The 14,781-nt window shown below is 45.9% G+C and overlaps 6 protein-coding genes across 6 annotated transcripts; 3 read left to right on the top strand and 3 right to left on the bottom strand.

The window, feature by feature from the left end:
* Positions 1-1,231: 1,231 nt before the first annotated feature.
* Positions 1,232-2,047, top strand: GLAREA_08355 (uncharacterized protein; the record flags this gene model as incomplete). Its single annotated transcript, XM_008090400.1, has 1 exon — positions 1,232-2,047. The coding sequence occupies one exon, from the start codon at positions 1,232-1,234 to the stop codon at positions 2,045-2,047; it is 816 nt and encodes a 271-aa protein (XP_008088591.1).
* Positions 2,048-4,239: 2,192 nt separating this feature from the next.
* Positions 4,240-5,579, bottom strand: GLAREA_08354 (uncharacterized protein; the record flags this gene model as incomplete). Its single annotated transcript, XM_008090399.1, has 3 exons — positions 4,240-4,810; positions 4,868-5,318; positions 5,372-5,579. The coding sequence occupies 3 exons, from the start codon at positions 5,577-5,579 to the stop codon at positions 4,240-4,242; spliced, it is 1,230 nt and encodes a 409-aa protein (XP_008088590.1).
* An 808-nt stretch (positions 5,580-6,387) lies between these two features.
* On the bottom strand, positions 6,388-7,586 carry GLAREA_08353 (uncharacterized protein; the record flags this gene model as incomplete). The annotated part of the gene is made up of 2 exons (XM_008090398.1): positions 6,388-7,164; positions 7,218-7,586. The coding sequence occupies 2 exons, from the start codon at positions 7,584-7,586 to the stop codon at positions 6,388-6,390; spliced, it is 1,146 nt and encodes a 381-aa protein (XP_008088589.1).
* A 1,420-nt stretch (positions 7,587-9,006) lies between these two features.
* Positions 9,007-9,979, top strand: GLAREA_08352 (uncharacterized protein; the record flags this gene model as incomplete). Its single annotated transcript, XM_008090397.1, has 2 exons — positions 9,007-9,123; positions 9,176-9,979. The coding sequence occupies 2 exons, from the start codon at positions 9,007-9,009 to the stop codon at positions 9,977-9,979; spliced, it is 921 nt and encodes a 306-aa protein (XP_008088588.1).
* Positions 9,980-10,329: 350 nt separating this feature from the next.
* GLAREA_08351 (PCD-like protein) lies at positions 10,330-10,811 on the bottom strand (the record flags this gene model as incomplete). Its single annotated transcript, XM_008090396.1, has 2 exons — positions 10,330-10,599; positions 10,656-10,811. 2 exons carry the CDS (start codon positions 10,809-10,811, stop codon positions 10,330-10,332), a joined length of 426 nt encoding a protein of 141 aa, XP_008088587.1.
* Positions 10,812-11,496: 685 nt separating this feature from the next.
* On the top strand, positions 11,497-12,990 carry GLAREA_08350 (FAD/NAD(P)-binding protein; the record flags this gene model as incomplete). The annotated part of the gene is made up of 1 exon (XM_008090395.1): positions 11,497-12,990. The coding sequence occupies one exon, from the start codon at positions 11,497-11,499 to the stop codon at positions 12,988-12,990; it is 1,494 nt and encodes a 497-aa protein (XP_008088586.1).
* Between the last annotated feature and the right edge of the window lie 1,791 nt (positions 12,991-14,781).

The raw sequence follows: 14,781 nt of genomic DNA, 5'->3' as shown, positions 1-14,781 counted from the left end.
TTTGATAGCTCTGAAATCATTGCCTGGCTCGACTTGGAAGAGGTAAGTCTTAGTAATAGTCTAAACGAACCGTAAATGAGCAAACAACTTAGCGAGAGTATTCCAACAGTGGAGATTGTTTGGAGCTGACTGCATAATGGATTATGTTTCCGCTTATGCAGTAGTCTACACAGGAGTTGGAGCAATTTGAGGCTCTCTTGTGATGGACAAAAATACTTGCATTCAGAACACAACATTTGCTCGATCAATTTGACCGGATATCATATATTGTGTCAATTACTTCAACTAAATGATACCTCGTCGAGCACTATTTGGGGAAATCACGATCAAAAGTGACAAGTGATCAGTATCTTGTGCACTGCGAACTTTGCGAGGCTCTCAATGAAACGCCAGCTGAAAACCAACTGCAAGCCTTCTTCATCACCTCTTATTACTGGCCACAGGAATATAGGAGACGGAACAGTCACGGCAACTCATTCGTTGTCAGAAATGCTGAAGCGAGAAAAGGAAATATGCTTAGGTTAGCGGGTACGATTTAATGTCAGGGGAACTCTCGGCTCTCAGGGGTAAATTGCGATTTGACCAACGAACGCTGCAACAGCCGTGAAGGACATGCCATTATTTCCAAATTCGTCCCATCTTCCCCGCAAAATAATCACCGTTCCTGTCTCTTCCCTGTCTTTGCTGCTGTTGCTCGCCCCCCGGCGGTTCCACCAGCCAGCTTCTCCCCATGGATTTCATCCACAACGATGCAGCATTCAGAAGATCATGGCCAGCGCTAAGGCTGCATTGGGCCGGATCGCCTTCCAACGTAAACCGCCCTTCCCCTATTGCGGCGCTCAGCGCCAGAATACGAGCCAAGTCATTTCCTTTCACTTCAAGCCTTGACAATAGCGAGTTGTCCAGAGCCCGTGCAAGCCCTGGAACAGCCCAAAGAACGGCAAAAGCATCAACAATCATGCTGACATCAGTGGAGCTGCCGTCTCCTGACTCCTGAGTGGAAGCTGGGAGCCTCTGAGTCTCTCTCTCAGAGCCAGCTATTTAGAGGTCGAGGTACCCGTCTCTCTCGTCTTCTTTCTTTCCTCCTCATCCCTCTCTCAAGCCTTTACTTGACCACATTCTTTTTTGAATCTTTGATTCAGTTACACTCACTTACACTCACTTACAATACTAATTCCATAATCCCAAACTTCTCCCTCCCAACTTTCAAAAACCCCCAACCAAAATCAAAATGAAGGCCTCAGTTTTCTCCCTCGTCGCCGTCGCGGCCGTCGCCTCAGCTGCTAGCAACGACACCATGGTCACCTCAACCATTCTTGCTACCTCCACCTCCACCATCCTCTCCTGCGCACCAACTGTGACCAACTGCCCTGTCGGTTCCGTCACTGAGGTCGTGTATGCCACCACCACCATCTGCCCGGCAACTGCTGTCTACCCACCAGCTCCTCCAGCCACTGTCACTCCTCCAGCTGGCCCATCCACCAAGACCTTCTACTCCACCAACGTCTACACCATCACTTCATGTGCACCAACGGTCACCAACTGCCCAGTCGGCAAGCCAACCTCCACCGTCTACACCTCCACCGTTGTCTGCAACGGCGAGGCCTGCACTAAGCCAACAACTGCTGTTGCTCCCCCAGCCTCAACTGGTAAACCCTCCTCCCCAGCAACATCCGCTGCCTCTACCTTCACCATTCCTCCCCCAGCAGCTACTACCCCAGTAGTTTACTGCCCAACACCAATCACCAGCTACATCACCGTCACTGCTTCCCCAAGCGTGCCAGCCGTCCCTGCCACCACACCATATGTCTGCCCAGGAGGTGCTAACTGCCCTTCAGCTCCAGCAACCACCGTTGTTCCAGTCGTCTGCCCAGGAGGTGCTCACTGCCCACCATCCACTGCCGTCCCAGCACCACCAGCTGTCGGCACCGGTGTCCCAACCACCCCATCCAACGGTACTACCCCAGTCCCATTCACTGGTGGAGCTTCCGCCCAAAAGGCCGGTTCCATCTTGATGGCTGTCGGTATCGTCGCTGCCCTCTTGTAAATGGACTGAGCATCTCTGATGTGTATGGGTCATTGGTGGGAAAAAAGGATTATGGTTTGGAGTATACATTCTGAGTTCCGGATATCACGATAGAACTTGGGATCAAGCTTTTGGTATACTTTTGTTTTTGGGGATTTAGAACGGGATTAGTAGTAAGATAATAGGATTAATGTATTTAAATGTATACATTGTTTATACATAAGTTCGCTTCATTGGCCATCCTCTCATTGTGATAATAAATTCATAACATATCTCGAAAAGAAGTTTTTGAAAGGTATTATTAGCTAAAAACATTAGACGAAATCCATCTATTTTTGTTAACTCGACCAAATAAATGAAGTGTTTCGACAATCCAACACTTCGTTTCCAGCGACTCTCCAGCAATAAGCAAACAGCGAGAGGTACCTGCAAGTTCAGAAACAAGCGGAGATTAAACGCTTACTCTCGGTTCGATATTACTCGCCAAGTTTATGCGGCGTGGCGGCAGATCCGAGTCATCGCTTCTGACTGGCTTTCTTCAGACGAAACGCTTCCAGGCTCTGAGGTCAGAATTGACCATGTCAACATGTCTTACTTAATGTGATTGCTGTAAACTTCGCCCCTTTGGTCCGCCCTCACGGCCAGCAAACCAATCGGCTTGACGGCATCATTTTGGCTGTTGAGGGCATGTGATATTTTATTGCGAAGCGCCTTGCGGCTTTCGTATCCTGTCAAACGCAAAAGCTATGGGGACAGGCTACTCGTAAACAGAAGAGTATAACTAGGTAAACCTCGCGTTCGAATACTTTTTTAAGGGCTACCTGCAGGTGGAAGTTGTCAATAGCTAAGCGAGGTGAAAAGGGGGCACTTATATGGTAACGATCGATAACGAAGATTGGGTTTTATCATTAGTAAAATTACACCTAGTTTCGTTAATTGCTAACTCCGAAGATTCTCGTAACCTTAAGAAACTCGGGGAATTATATTCTATAATGCAATAAATTCAGCTCTGGCACACCTCGCAGTGGTCAATATAAGTAACAACAGCCTCGTCCGAACTTTTACTTAGTTCAAGGATCACGAGTGTGCAGACGGATTATTTCTTAAAACTTGAGAGGAAATGTACGAACCTTTTCCAACTTGATTACGAACTGTACACTACTTCGTCAATTTGATTAGATAGATAATAAATTTCAACTGCGCCTCATGCTGTTCACTGCAAGCTTATTTGTAGATGGTCAATGATGAGTGGCACAAAATGCAAAGCTGTCCCTCTCGTGTTTTCCTCAAACAACGTAGAAATGGTCAAATTAAGCACCTGAACCTATCGACGGTACCGTTCTTGACCTTTATCACTTGAGCCGGGTCAACCAAGGGTAAAGGGTAAATAAGGATGAGCAATCTCGACTTCGGAATGAGAGTTTGTGATACCTGAGTCGTTGCTAATATACATACTCATTTCTAAACATTGTGTTTCGTTGAGCTCTATCCGACGTATAGTTACAACTATCAAAACTTCCTTCTTTCTTACTTACTATTACACCTGTAGTCCAAATTTCTTCATTCTCTGGATTTCCCACTAGATTTACTTCTCCTCCGCATTCATTCCAATCCGTAAGTCTCTTCCTTCATCTCCATCATAACTCGCCATGCGTCTAAGTTATACCAAACTGTCTCGGAGTGAACCCTGCTATTTGCTGGTAATCTTCCTACCACTTTCTTCAATAGATCACACTCCACGCTATAAGGTCTTGTGGTATCTTCCAAATTCACCGTGGATCTCAGATATGTCATATTTTCTTAGAGAAATTGACGGAATATACGATATTACCACAAATTGATTGGCCAAATATGTCGTATTTCGACTGTCATCTTTCCTGCATCATTCGGGGGTGTCTCGGACGAGTGAAGGATATAATACTACGGCTCGTCATCGTAATTGGCGTCTTGAAGATGTCATTTCCAAGATTGGTGCATGCTGAATCGGCGTACTCGACTGAGTTAGGCGAGTTCTACGGAAGTGATGCCGCAGGCTTCAAGAATATACCAAACTGTCCACAGTGCTACACGACCATTATTGATAACGCAGATACGTTGCTTCCGTCGCTGATTGTTATATCCCGATGTTGCTGATCTCCTATTCAAGGCTTAGTTCGGTGTTCAACTCAATTCAGCTCAGAACTCCACAATCGCTGAAATGTTGTGAACGATATTCAAGGGTTCCGCGTCGTCGTCTTATTACTCATTCTCGGCTCACTACTCAAACTCGTCGTCTTCTGGACTCTGATAACGAAGGGATTAGTCGCCTTATCGTCTTCTGGCAACTCTTTGCCATCGACAGTCTCGATCCCCCCATCAGCTTCATGTATCAGACTTCGAGTCCTGTAACACGAGACCGAAGTCCGTGGCTCGCTATCATCTATACCATCCGATTGCCACGGCCCATCCAGTCGAGAGAAACACCTGACGCTTTCCGACTCGTGCGTTGGTGGCAGTGTGTCCAGAGTATGCGAGACTCGGGAAGGGTTGGTGCCTCTGATGCTCGAGTCTAAGAAGGATTTGCGAGGAAGTGGTGAGTGGAAACGTGCTCTGAAGGTACTACAACTGATTTTCTTGAATAATGGCGTGAATAGCGAGCGCAGGGATGGAAGACAAGAGGCGATGAGATAGATCCCGGGTTCAATAACTGTCCACATGACTGTATCAGTGGCAGACCAGTAGAAGTCTCTGTCATCTCCCAGCTTTCTGAATATGACGAGACGGACAATTGCGGTGATTATCCCCCTGAGCATCTTATGTTAGACCATATGTCACTCTATACCAAATAGAAGGCGAACTTACATGCTGCCTGTTGCAAACGTAATGGCTAGTCCAATTTTCTGGTTTCGGGACATCTGAAGGTTCCATATGATTGGCAGTGGTAAAATAAAAATTGCAAAGTCTGTCCCAATATTAGGCAGGCTCATCATTGTGTACATCAGTCCTTTGTTCAGACATCTCCCTCCTGGAATCGTGGTATCCCAATTGTACGCGAATGGAATACATATAACCGTCGACAAGACCCAAGCAATCACCAAACAAATGACGAGTATTCCGCTTATAGCAAACGCAGCATATCTATATCCTTTGTCTTGGAAAAGCCGCAGGTACAGGCTGAGGATCGCGAGTTTCGGAAGCGTGACCGCCGCGATGTATAGGTATATGAGGGCCAGCTTTGACTTCGTGAAACTAACGACCTCCTCGGGTGTGACTACTTCTATATGATGGCCTAATCCCCCAAGTTTCGCGTATGCTGTGTCACAAATTAGAATTGCACCACATGCTATCGAGATCTCAGTCACTTACTAAAGCAAACAACCACAAGTCCTAAATTGACGATCAACGCAGCAATGATAAGATAGAAATCCGGTCCCTGTTTAATTCCGCTTTTGAGACGCGATCCAACGTATAGAGAAACAAACATAATCTCCATGGCAGCGAAAGCCACCGCCACATGAAGTAGCCGCCAACTCTGATCCGCAGCCAGATATTCTGGAGATAGTGTTGTGCTCATGGTTACACAAGTAGCTCGTACAACGAACGTTCAGTACCATTTCCAAACCTTGAAATCGAAGAGACAGGAAAGACTCACGGGAACCACTTCAACTTAACCCCTCCGCGCCATTTTGCTGGCCCCGAAGGATCGATACTCTGGATATTATGATGCTGACTTTTTGCCCACACTTTTCGACATCCCGCGATTGCGCAGCCCCCCTGCGCCGTCGTAGGATTGCGTTTGCGACACCACCACTACGGGACGGGACGCACTGCCAAACGACTGGCCCTACAAAAGTTGTTCATTATGTGCTCAATTGTGCATGTCAGCCTACTGAAACCAGCCTTATTCGCTCTTGAGACTGTTGTAAATAGGTCATGTAGCGTCGTACCCCAACCTACCCCTGCTTTTCATCAGCGGGGTGGTCAGCGAGATGTATGAAGTCAATAAAACACCAACCATCAGAATATGCAGTTGATGGATACTACTTCAGGTGCGAGTCGTGCTGCCTTAGGTTGATTAATTTAATTAGTGATGTGTGGGATGCGACACCCAAGGCAAATAGAGTCCAAGATATCTTATTTACCGAAACTAGTACGGGTTTTTTTTCTTAATTTTGTTGGAACAATGTTGTGTTTTCATTGCCACCTTATGCGTACGAAAATGTTTGTATTCGTCCAAGAAGTGTATTCCACAAGCAGTGGAAGAGATTCAGTGGGCATGATACTACTTCGATGAAGAGTAGCATCTAGAATAATCACCCTAGACTCGCAATAACTCAATTTCCTTGTCACTTAACCGCTGACAATTCCTTATCGTTGAACTTTCATTCCAATACGGAAACCATGTCCTGTATCAAAGTGTCCTTGAAGCAATATCTGCGTAAGTAGAGACAGATCGAGTGGCCTTCCAACCTGGCCCTGCGGGCAACAAACCAAGGATAATTACGCATTTGTGCGTACCAGTGGCAGAGAATTAACAACGCTCTGGGATCTTTAATCTGGAGAAGATGCTTGAATTCCGGACTCAGTCTGCATAAAAATGACATGAATTTAGTGGCGTTTGTGGAGTTGCATTCACTTCGAAGCAATGGTGCCAATGAATGAACGGCAGCGAAGTAGGAATTGCTCTTTGTGCAGGAGAGGCCGTTCATCTGGCATAGTTGGACAAAGTCCTGGGGAATGCCATTGATGCCGAAGAGCTCTTCGATGGTAACACCACCATAAAGGTGCAAATACTCGTCACGAATGGGAGCAAAGACGCTATCCGGCCGCAGTGGATCGGTTGCGTTCCAGACAGCTACTTTTCCGTCGCTCATATTCAACCATTCTAGGTCCTGTGTTGCATCTGAGGTAAACGGCCATGCATCCTCTGGCGTTGAAACATCAATGGACGTGAAAGCCATGATACCGAGGAGAGCCGCTGTGGCCCAAAGAGCATCGCGGTCATCTGGTTTGATAGGCAGTGACAACTTCTGGTGAAAAGATACTGCTGCCTGGCTCCAATGATGGATTTCAGTAGCTGTTCGTGGTGGAACTGGACGGGACATAAATCTTTCGTGATTTACAGTCAATGTCTGGACAGCATGCATGAGGTAAGGATGCTAGATATTATTAGATCATAAACATCCTGATGGGAAAAAAAGCGAAGTCGTACTGAAAGTGCCATCCTAACTGCAATCTCTTGGTACAGGTTAGCAGTTCGTGCTGCTCCGATGGAGAGGACAGTGCGTTCCTGAAATCTGTTGAGACGAGCGATACATTGTCGATCAAGGTGAAAAGCGGAAGTATGATCTGATGAGACGACTGGTGGGTATAGAAACTTTGGTATTGTGATACCTAAAAAGGTTTGCGAAGCTTCGTCTCCTCCATCACATCCAGCTAATCTGAATGAACCGGCTCCAGATGGTTGGAGGTCGGGAATCGTAGCATTGAAATTGCAAGTGACACCAAAATTTTTGCATTTATGACAGTTGGGTCTTGCTTCATCGCACTGTTGCAGTTTATAAGTATACGTCTTGAGCATGTTGGCATGACACTCAGTACCTTACCTTTACTCTGCGAAGTTTGCAATTGCGGCAACCTCGTCTAGACTTCTTATGAGGCTGGCGGTTGCGAGTTTCTTTCCTCCTTACAGGCTGGATTAGGGTCATGATATGAGCTCCAACTTAGGTTGCTGAATGATGCTAGGCTGGATGTTATGTCCAGCTGTGAATATTACTACCGGAGTTTTGGTTCATATAATTGTTGTCGGATTCAAGCTTATGTCCGGAGACACGATTATGACCACACACCGCCGCCACCCAACCAATCAATGTGTTCAAAGCAGTCGCGGTCAGCACCTGTCAGAGGATTAATGGACATTATCTTGCGACGGTGAGGAAATCAGCAGTCGAATCACGATATTTACTCAATCGAGTGGACAGAATATCGTTCGTTTATTCCATCAAGCCTAGTAAATGAGATATTTACAGTTTCAAACTCATAAATCATGTCCACTGCTGGGTAACGCCGATCACAAGGGATACATATATACGGAATTGATATACCAAAATAGCCGTATATCGTACGAAGCCAGTAGATGATAGTTGATAGATCATAGCACTCAGACGTACCTTGACGCAGGGAAGCTCCAAACAGAGAGTTCTAAAAGATATATACCTTGGACTTCGTTTCTTCGCCAAGTAGTAATGGACGTTGGTAGTAAAAGAGCATGGGTTGTGACTGTTGACCAGAGATGATTTGTCGGAGCAGTACTTGTTGTAGCAATCATATCGATCGGTGCTGTAAGATAAAGATGATGCACCGAAACGGAGATTCTTATGAAAGATAAAAACTGTTGGTGTTCTGTTCGCCTGCTTTAACAAACTCGGCTCTGCCCCGATGCTTACGCCACCAAAAGATACGAATACGCAAGTTGAACTGAGCTGTACCTGCACCCCACCATGTCATTCCGAGTGTACGGAGTACGGATGAGGAAGTTTTTGTCAAGAATATTCGCGGCTGATCAAAAGACGTGGTCTTTACGGCATCCGGAAGCAGAGATACGGACTGATTCCAAAGACATGCCACTATTCAAGACGTGTTTTGTCAGTCAGGAGAAATAATGGTACGAAAGGTTCGAGATTGTTGCCGGTCGGAAAGAACATTCAGAATGTGGACTGTGGACCCTTCTTGATTACTGTTGTGGTTTAGCGGGTGGGAATGGGTTACGTCTATTGGACATATGTCTCTTTGAAAGCGGATCCCATCGACGACTAGCGTGCCGGTAACTGACAGTCCGACAGGGCAATTATGGTGCGAGTGTGGTCGATGGCAAACAAAGCTTGGACCTCGTGGTGGAGCTGTAATAAAGTCTTGTCGCATATCCTCCTCAACAATCTTCAACAGACTGCTACTGCTACAAGCTACAACCACAACCTTTCGCTTTCATAGTGTCAGTCGCCATGGAGGCCGTTTCCTCAAATTCCACTATCTTCACGTCTCCGGACACCTACCTCGGTATATACAACGAACTTTCCAAGTACAATGTTCATTTGAACATTTTTGAGCGTCTCTGGGCGGTATGTTCAGCGACCCGATCGGTGGAAGTAAGCATGCTAATAGATTACACAGAGCTGGTACCAGTATATGCAAAACGATGTCCTCGCCACCGGCATCCTGAGCTTCGTCATGCACGAGACTGTCTATTTCGGTCGAAGTTTGCCTTGGATTATCATCGATCGAATTCCTTATTTCAAGAAGTACAAGATTCAGGGGCAAAAAATCCCCACGGTCGCCGAACAATGGGCATGCACCAAGCTCGTCCTGCTTAGCCATTTCACGGTCGAATTACCTCAGATATGGCTCTTCCATCCAATGGCGAAGATGTGCGGCATGGAGACGGGTGTGCCATTCCCGGCATGGACCACAATGGCCTTCCACATTGCTATCTTCTTCGTGGTGGAGGATACATGGCATTACTGGGTACATCGTGCAATGCATTGGGGTCCTCTCTACAAGAACATTCATAAGATTCATCACCAATACTCGGCACCATTCGGTCTCGCGGCGGAATATGCTTCTCCTATCGAAGTTCTTGTGCTCGGCCTTGGAACCGTTGCAGCGCCAATCGGATGGGTTCTCATCACCGGAAACCTTCACATTCTCACCATGTATCTGTGGATTATCTTGCGTCTCTTTCAAGCCATCGACGCCCACAGCGGCTACGAATTCCCTTGGAGCTTACATCACTTCCTGCCATTCTGGGCTGGTGCCGAGCATCATGACGTTCACCACGAACGATTCATTGGCAACTATTCGAGCAGCTTCAGATGGTGGGATTATGTTATGGATACCGAGTCTGGACCAGAAGCCGCAAAAAAGAGACGCGAGCGCAAGCAAGCCAAGCTTCAGCAGGCGCAAAGAAAGGTACAGTAAATACCGCGTCGTTGGGTGTGGTTGTATATAGAAATGCGTTGCATTAGTGACTGCCAGTCAATGTGGATAGGAGTATAGGGCACACTATGAGGGCGGAAAGAGTGACTTAATCTGTCCACTTATATGTGGTTTGGATGATGGAGGAGGCCTAGAGCTTGACTCCGGGAAATTTGCTATTCAGGCGTATGAGGGACACCTAGACTTTACGTAGAGCTGTTTGAACTTTCAATTGTTCACAGTTTATAATATTAATACAACACTGATTAAACTATTAAATTTCAGTTCTCAGTGCTACGTACGCTACACTGAATCAGATTCTCTCTCGTCTCACGAAACGACAACCTCCATGATCAGCTCTTCTTCTTGGGAACACAACAGTCACCCCCCTCAACCCCAACCCTCTCAACCAATTCTCTCTCCACATCCTGCACATCCACACTCTCAACCTCCCCCATCTCCCTCGCAACCTCATCACAAAACCTCGCCATCACCACATCCTTCCCAGATATCCCCGGCGGAGAATGCGTCGTCCAGCGTATGTACGCTGTATTATACACATTTGACCATTCCGGATGGTGTTTTTGCTTTGTGCATTCTGGTGCTACAGTGTTCATGAATTCCTGCGGCCGTGATTAGCTGTATGACGTGGCTGGAGTGCATAAGGAGACGGACATACCCAGCATTTCTTGAACCCTTTGAATTTAAAGGGTCGTTCGATGCCCTGGCCGTTGGGTGTGAGTGACCATTTCCCCGTGGGTTTTAGGAGGGGGGCGAGGGCTGCGGTGGCTTCTGTGGGTGGGTAGTTTGATGCGAAGATGGGCTGGGTGGTCATTTTGGGGGTTGAATGTGTGAATGTGCGGGAGATTAGAATTGGTTTGAGTGATGAGGATACAAGGATTCTCATTATGTTGTTGGCTGTTTTGGGGATGTTTTTTTGAGGGAATGAGATGGAGATATGTTTTCAGCAAATGAAGGGGTTCAAATTGAATTCATAAACCAGCTTCATCGTCAGGGCAATAGCATGGACAGTCATACGCGTTAGCAATTTTTACAATGTTGAATTGAATCAAAGATTGGACTCATATACGTTATCCTTTGGTCATTGACACTTTGTGGCTTATCAAGAACTTGCCCATCCAGCGCTATCATCATTTCCACGTTGGGAGGCAGCTCTTGGCGTTCATCTCAAAATCTCCTTGTAGATTTTAGTGGGGACGAGCCACCTCGTCAGGGTCTTCGGGCGATCGCAAGGGGAAATCGTACCAGTGGAAATCGCCTCATTAGTCGACCAACCTTTGTTTGTTCGGCGCAGTTGCAATTCAAACTTTTTCCAAGTCAGTCCACCAATCTGATCTCACACTATCCTCAACTCATAACAGACTGCTCGTCAATCCAGATTCAAAAGTCTGCCTGCCCAGTCCTGAATCACATCAACAGGGATCGAGCTTCACATGCTTTAAGAAAAAAGTCCCCCTCCATACATTCGCGAACGAACGAAACCGTCAACGCTCCCAACGATGGATTTACAGACACAAACCGCGAGAGAACAACGCAGAAGGCTACACCATGAGGCAGATGTCGTAGTCGTCGGTGCCGGGATATTTGGTTGCGCTGTTGCATTCGCGCTCGCGAAGCAGGGCAGGAGTGTTATATTGCTTGAGAAATCGCTGAAGGAACCCAATCGTATTGTTGGGGAGCTACTGCAACCTGGAGGCGTATCTGCTTTGGAAAAGCTAGGACTGTCAGATTGTTTGGAAGGCATTGATTCGATACCGGTGGAGGGTTACCAGATCGTATATTATGGCGATAGTGTCAATATTCCATATCCACCAGGCGCCGGTGCTACTCTTGATGGAGGCATAGAAGGGTCGAGGAACGAAAAGTCAGAACGACCAAAGGGCAGGAGTTTTCATCATGGAAGATTCATTGGTCAATTGCGAAGGGCTTGCGCAAAACAACCAAACATCACCATTGTCGAGACCGAAGCTACAGAGACTATAACGAGCACGAAGAGTCCACAGATCCTCGGAGTAAAATCTTTGACGAAGAACCCCGAAACAGGCGAGAAACAGGACGACTTTTACTTTGGCCAACTCACTATCGTCGCGGATGGCTATGCTTCTAAATTCAGAAAACAATATATTGGGAAGGACGTAGTGGTAAAGAGCAAGTTTTACGCCCTCGAACTGATCGACTGTCCGATGCCAGCACCGAACCACGGAATCGTTATTCTAGGAGACGCGTCTCCAGTACTTCTCTACCAAATCGGCACACACGAAACCCGAGCATTAATCGACGTACCAGAAAACACGCCAACAGCCGCCGCAGCAGTCGGTGGCGTGCGAGCACACCTACGCAATGTAATTCTTCCTTCCCTCCCTAAAATCGTACAACCCTGCTTCGAAGCTGCTCTCGCCGATGGAAAGATCCCTCCAAGCATGCCAAACAGCTGGCTACCACCAAGCACTCAAACACAACAAGGCCTCGTAATTCTAGGCGACGCTATGAATATGCGCCATCCCCTCACTGGTGGCGGTATGACCGTTGCATTCAACGATGTAGTACTCCTCTCCACTCTACTCTCCCCAGAACGAATCCCAAATCTCGGCGACACCGCCAAGATCACGTCCGCCATGAAGGAATTCCACTGGAAACGGAAAGGTTTATCCTCCATCATCAACATCCTCGCACAAGCCCTCTACGCTCTTTTCGCTGCAAACGACAAACAACTCAAAGCGTTGCAAAAGGGTTGTTTTGCGTATTTCCAACGCGGTGGGAATTGTATTGATGGTCCGGTTGGTCTGCTGGCTGGGATCATCAGACAGCCTTTCGTGCTGTTTTACCACTTCTTTGCCGTTGCGCTGCTGAGTATTTGGATCGTTATGCAGAATACCATGGGTTCGATACTTGGGATCTGGAAGTTCCCGCTTGCGGTGGAGCAGAGTGCCCTCATCTTCTGGAAAGCTTGCGTGGTTATCTTTCCGTTCATCTTTAGTGAGTTGAGGACTTAAGGTGGAGTTGAAAAGGGAATTTGTATATATATGACGAGAACTGCATTTTGGCGGTTGGCCTGTGTTTTAGCACGCGCTATCGAGTATAATTAATGCTGAGCGAGCATTGGGATGGTGTTTAAAGGATGTTTTAGGGACTTATACGTATACCTTATTAATAATAGAAATACTTCCTGGTATGGGGGAGCGATAATATTAACTTTAATGCCCTGTGTTATATCATCTTTTCAACACATACTCTAAAACACGAATAAGGGTTTTAAACCTTTGCATATAGTGTTGGGTGTTGTGTGTTCTGTGATGTTGGCTAGTAAGGGCTTGTCGCATATCGTACTAGGAAGGTAAACAGATGAGCAGCTATCCAAGAATAAGCTTGTCTTGATCTGAACCAGTGTCTGCAATCCTGGTGATGTATCTAATGTGTACAATTCATCTGGTGATCACAATCTTCCCCATCAGAAATTTATTACATACATTGTTACTCTCTTCTCGAATCTTCTTCTACCCAGATATTATTACTAACAAAAGGACATTATTCGTTCTAAGCTGCTCCAACACAACACTCCAATATAACCAGAAAACTAAAACAAATCATCAATCAATAAATTTACGGACTCTTGCGCTGACATGTGCGTTGCTACAGAATAGTTGCTCTAAATATCTACTCTTCCTGATTAATCATCAGTTGTGTATAGTAATAGTGATAATTATGCTTATTCTCTAAGTATTCGAGGATTTGCTAAGTATTTTTTACTTTGATTATTGATGTTTTGATATTTGAGGTTTGTTTGTTAAAAGAATCGTCGTTGTAATAAACTTTCTACTATGAATTATAAGTCACAACACGGATGGGGTTGGACGTATAACACAAATTGCGTAAATCCATAGTGTACCTTCATGAGAAACAGCATGTAAGTGAAGTATAGCGAATGGATGTTGAGATTACAAGGTAGACCAGAAGAGGGACACAGCTTGGATTCGCAAAGGACGAAACCGACCGGTCGTGTGATGATGGATGTTTGCCAGTGACAGCAGCTTACAGATACCATACCATAGTTGTATGCTCCTAAATCGAGACATGAATCTATTCACACTAAACACAGTCCACCGTCATGGCTCGTCCCCCTCCCTCCTTCACATTTCCCTATTTCCATCACTTGTCTTCTCGTCCCCACATTTTTGACACATAGTATATATTTTATAAAACCTAAAAGTGTTTCAACCAATCAGGTCAAAGGTCGGGTGGTGTAGTTGGTTATCACATCTCGTTAACATTGGTTAACATCAAAATACCGAGAAGGTCCTGGGATCGAGCCCCAGCCTGATCAAATCTGATACTTTTTTGCAATTTTTTTCTTTTGGTCAGTAGTTTGTTGCTGATCAAAATAAGAAGCAGGGCAGCTCGAATGTTCTTGACAGCTCTCGCGTATGACTTTCTGAGGAATATTTTGCTAGACTTATTCTTTTAGAGTGTGACTTTTTTCTCAAGGCGTCAAGTCTATTCCTTGCTTTAAAAGAATCACGATGATGCTTGCTGGCAAAACAATTCCAATTTCAGAAAAATTCGTTCAAAAGCTAAATATAGTTCTTTCAAACCCACACACTTCCTCAAACAATTACACGCCAGCCTCCTTAATAGTTCTATCTCTTGGTTCTTATCTCACCACTGTGGTGAAGACAAAACGATGATGCAGGTATTACAAACATTCTGGTAAAGTACCTGACAGCATCAGAAATTGGTCAGACTTATACATGAATATTCGTGCTACTCAAAGGGGAAATTCGAGTGGT

This window comes from Glarea lozoyensis (genome assembly GCF_000409485.1).
Source record: "Glarea lozoyensis ATCC 20868 chromosome Unknown GLAREA9, whole genome shotgun sequence".
Classification (NCBI taxonomy): Eukaryota; Fungi; Ascomycota; class Leotiomycetes; order Helotiales; family Helotiaceae; genus Glarea; species Glarea lozoyensis.
Note: the sequence above shows the minus strand (reverse complement) of the source record. Positions and strands in the feature narration are given on the sequence as shown.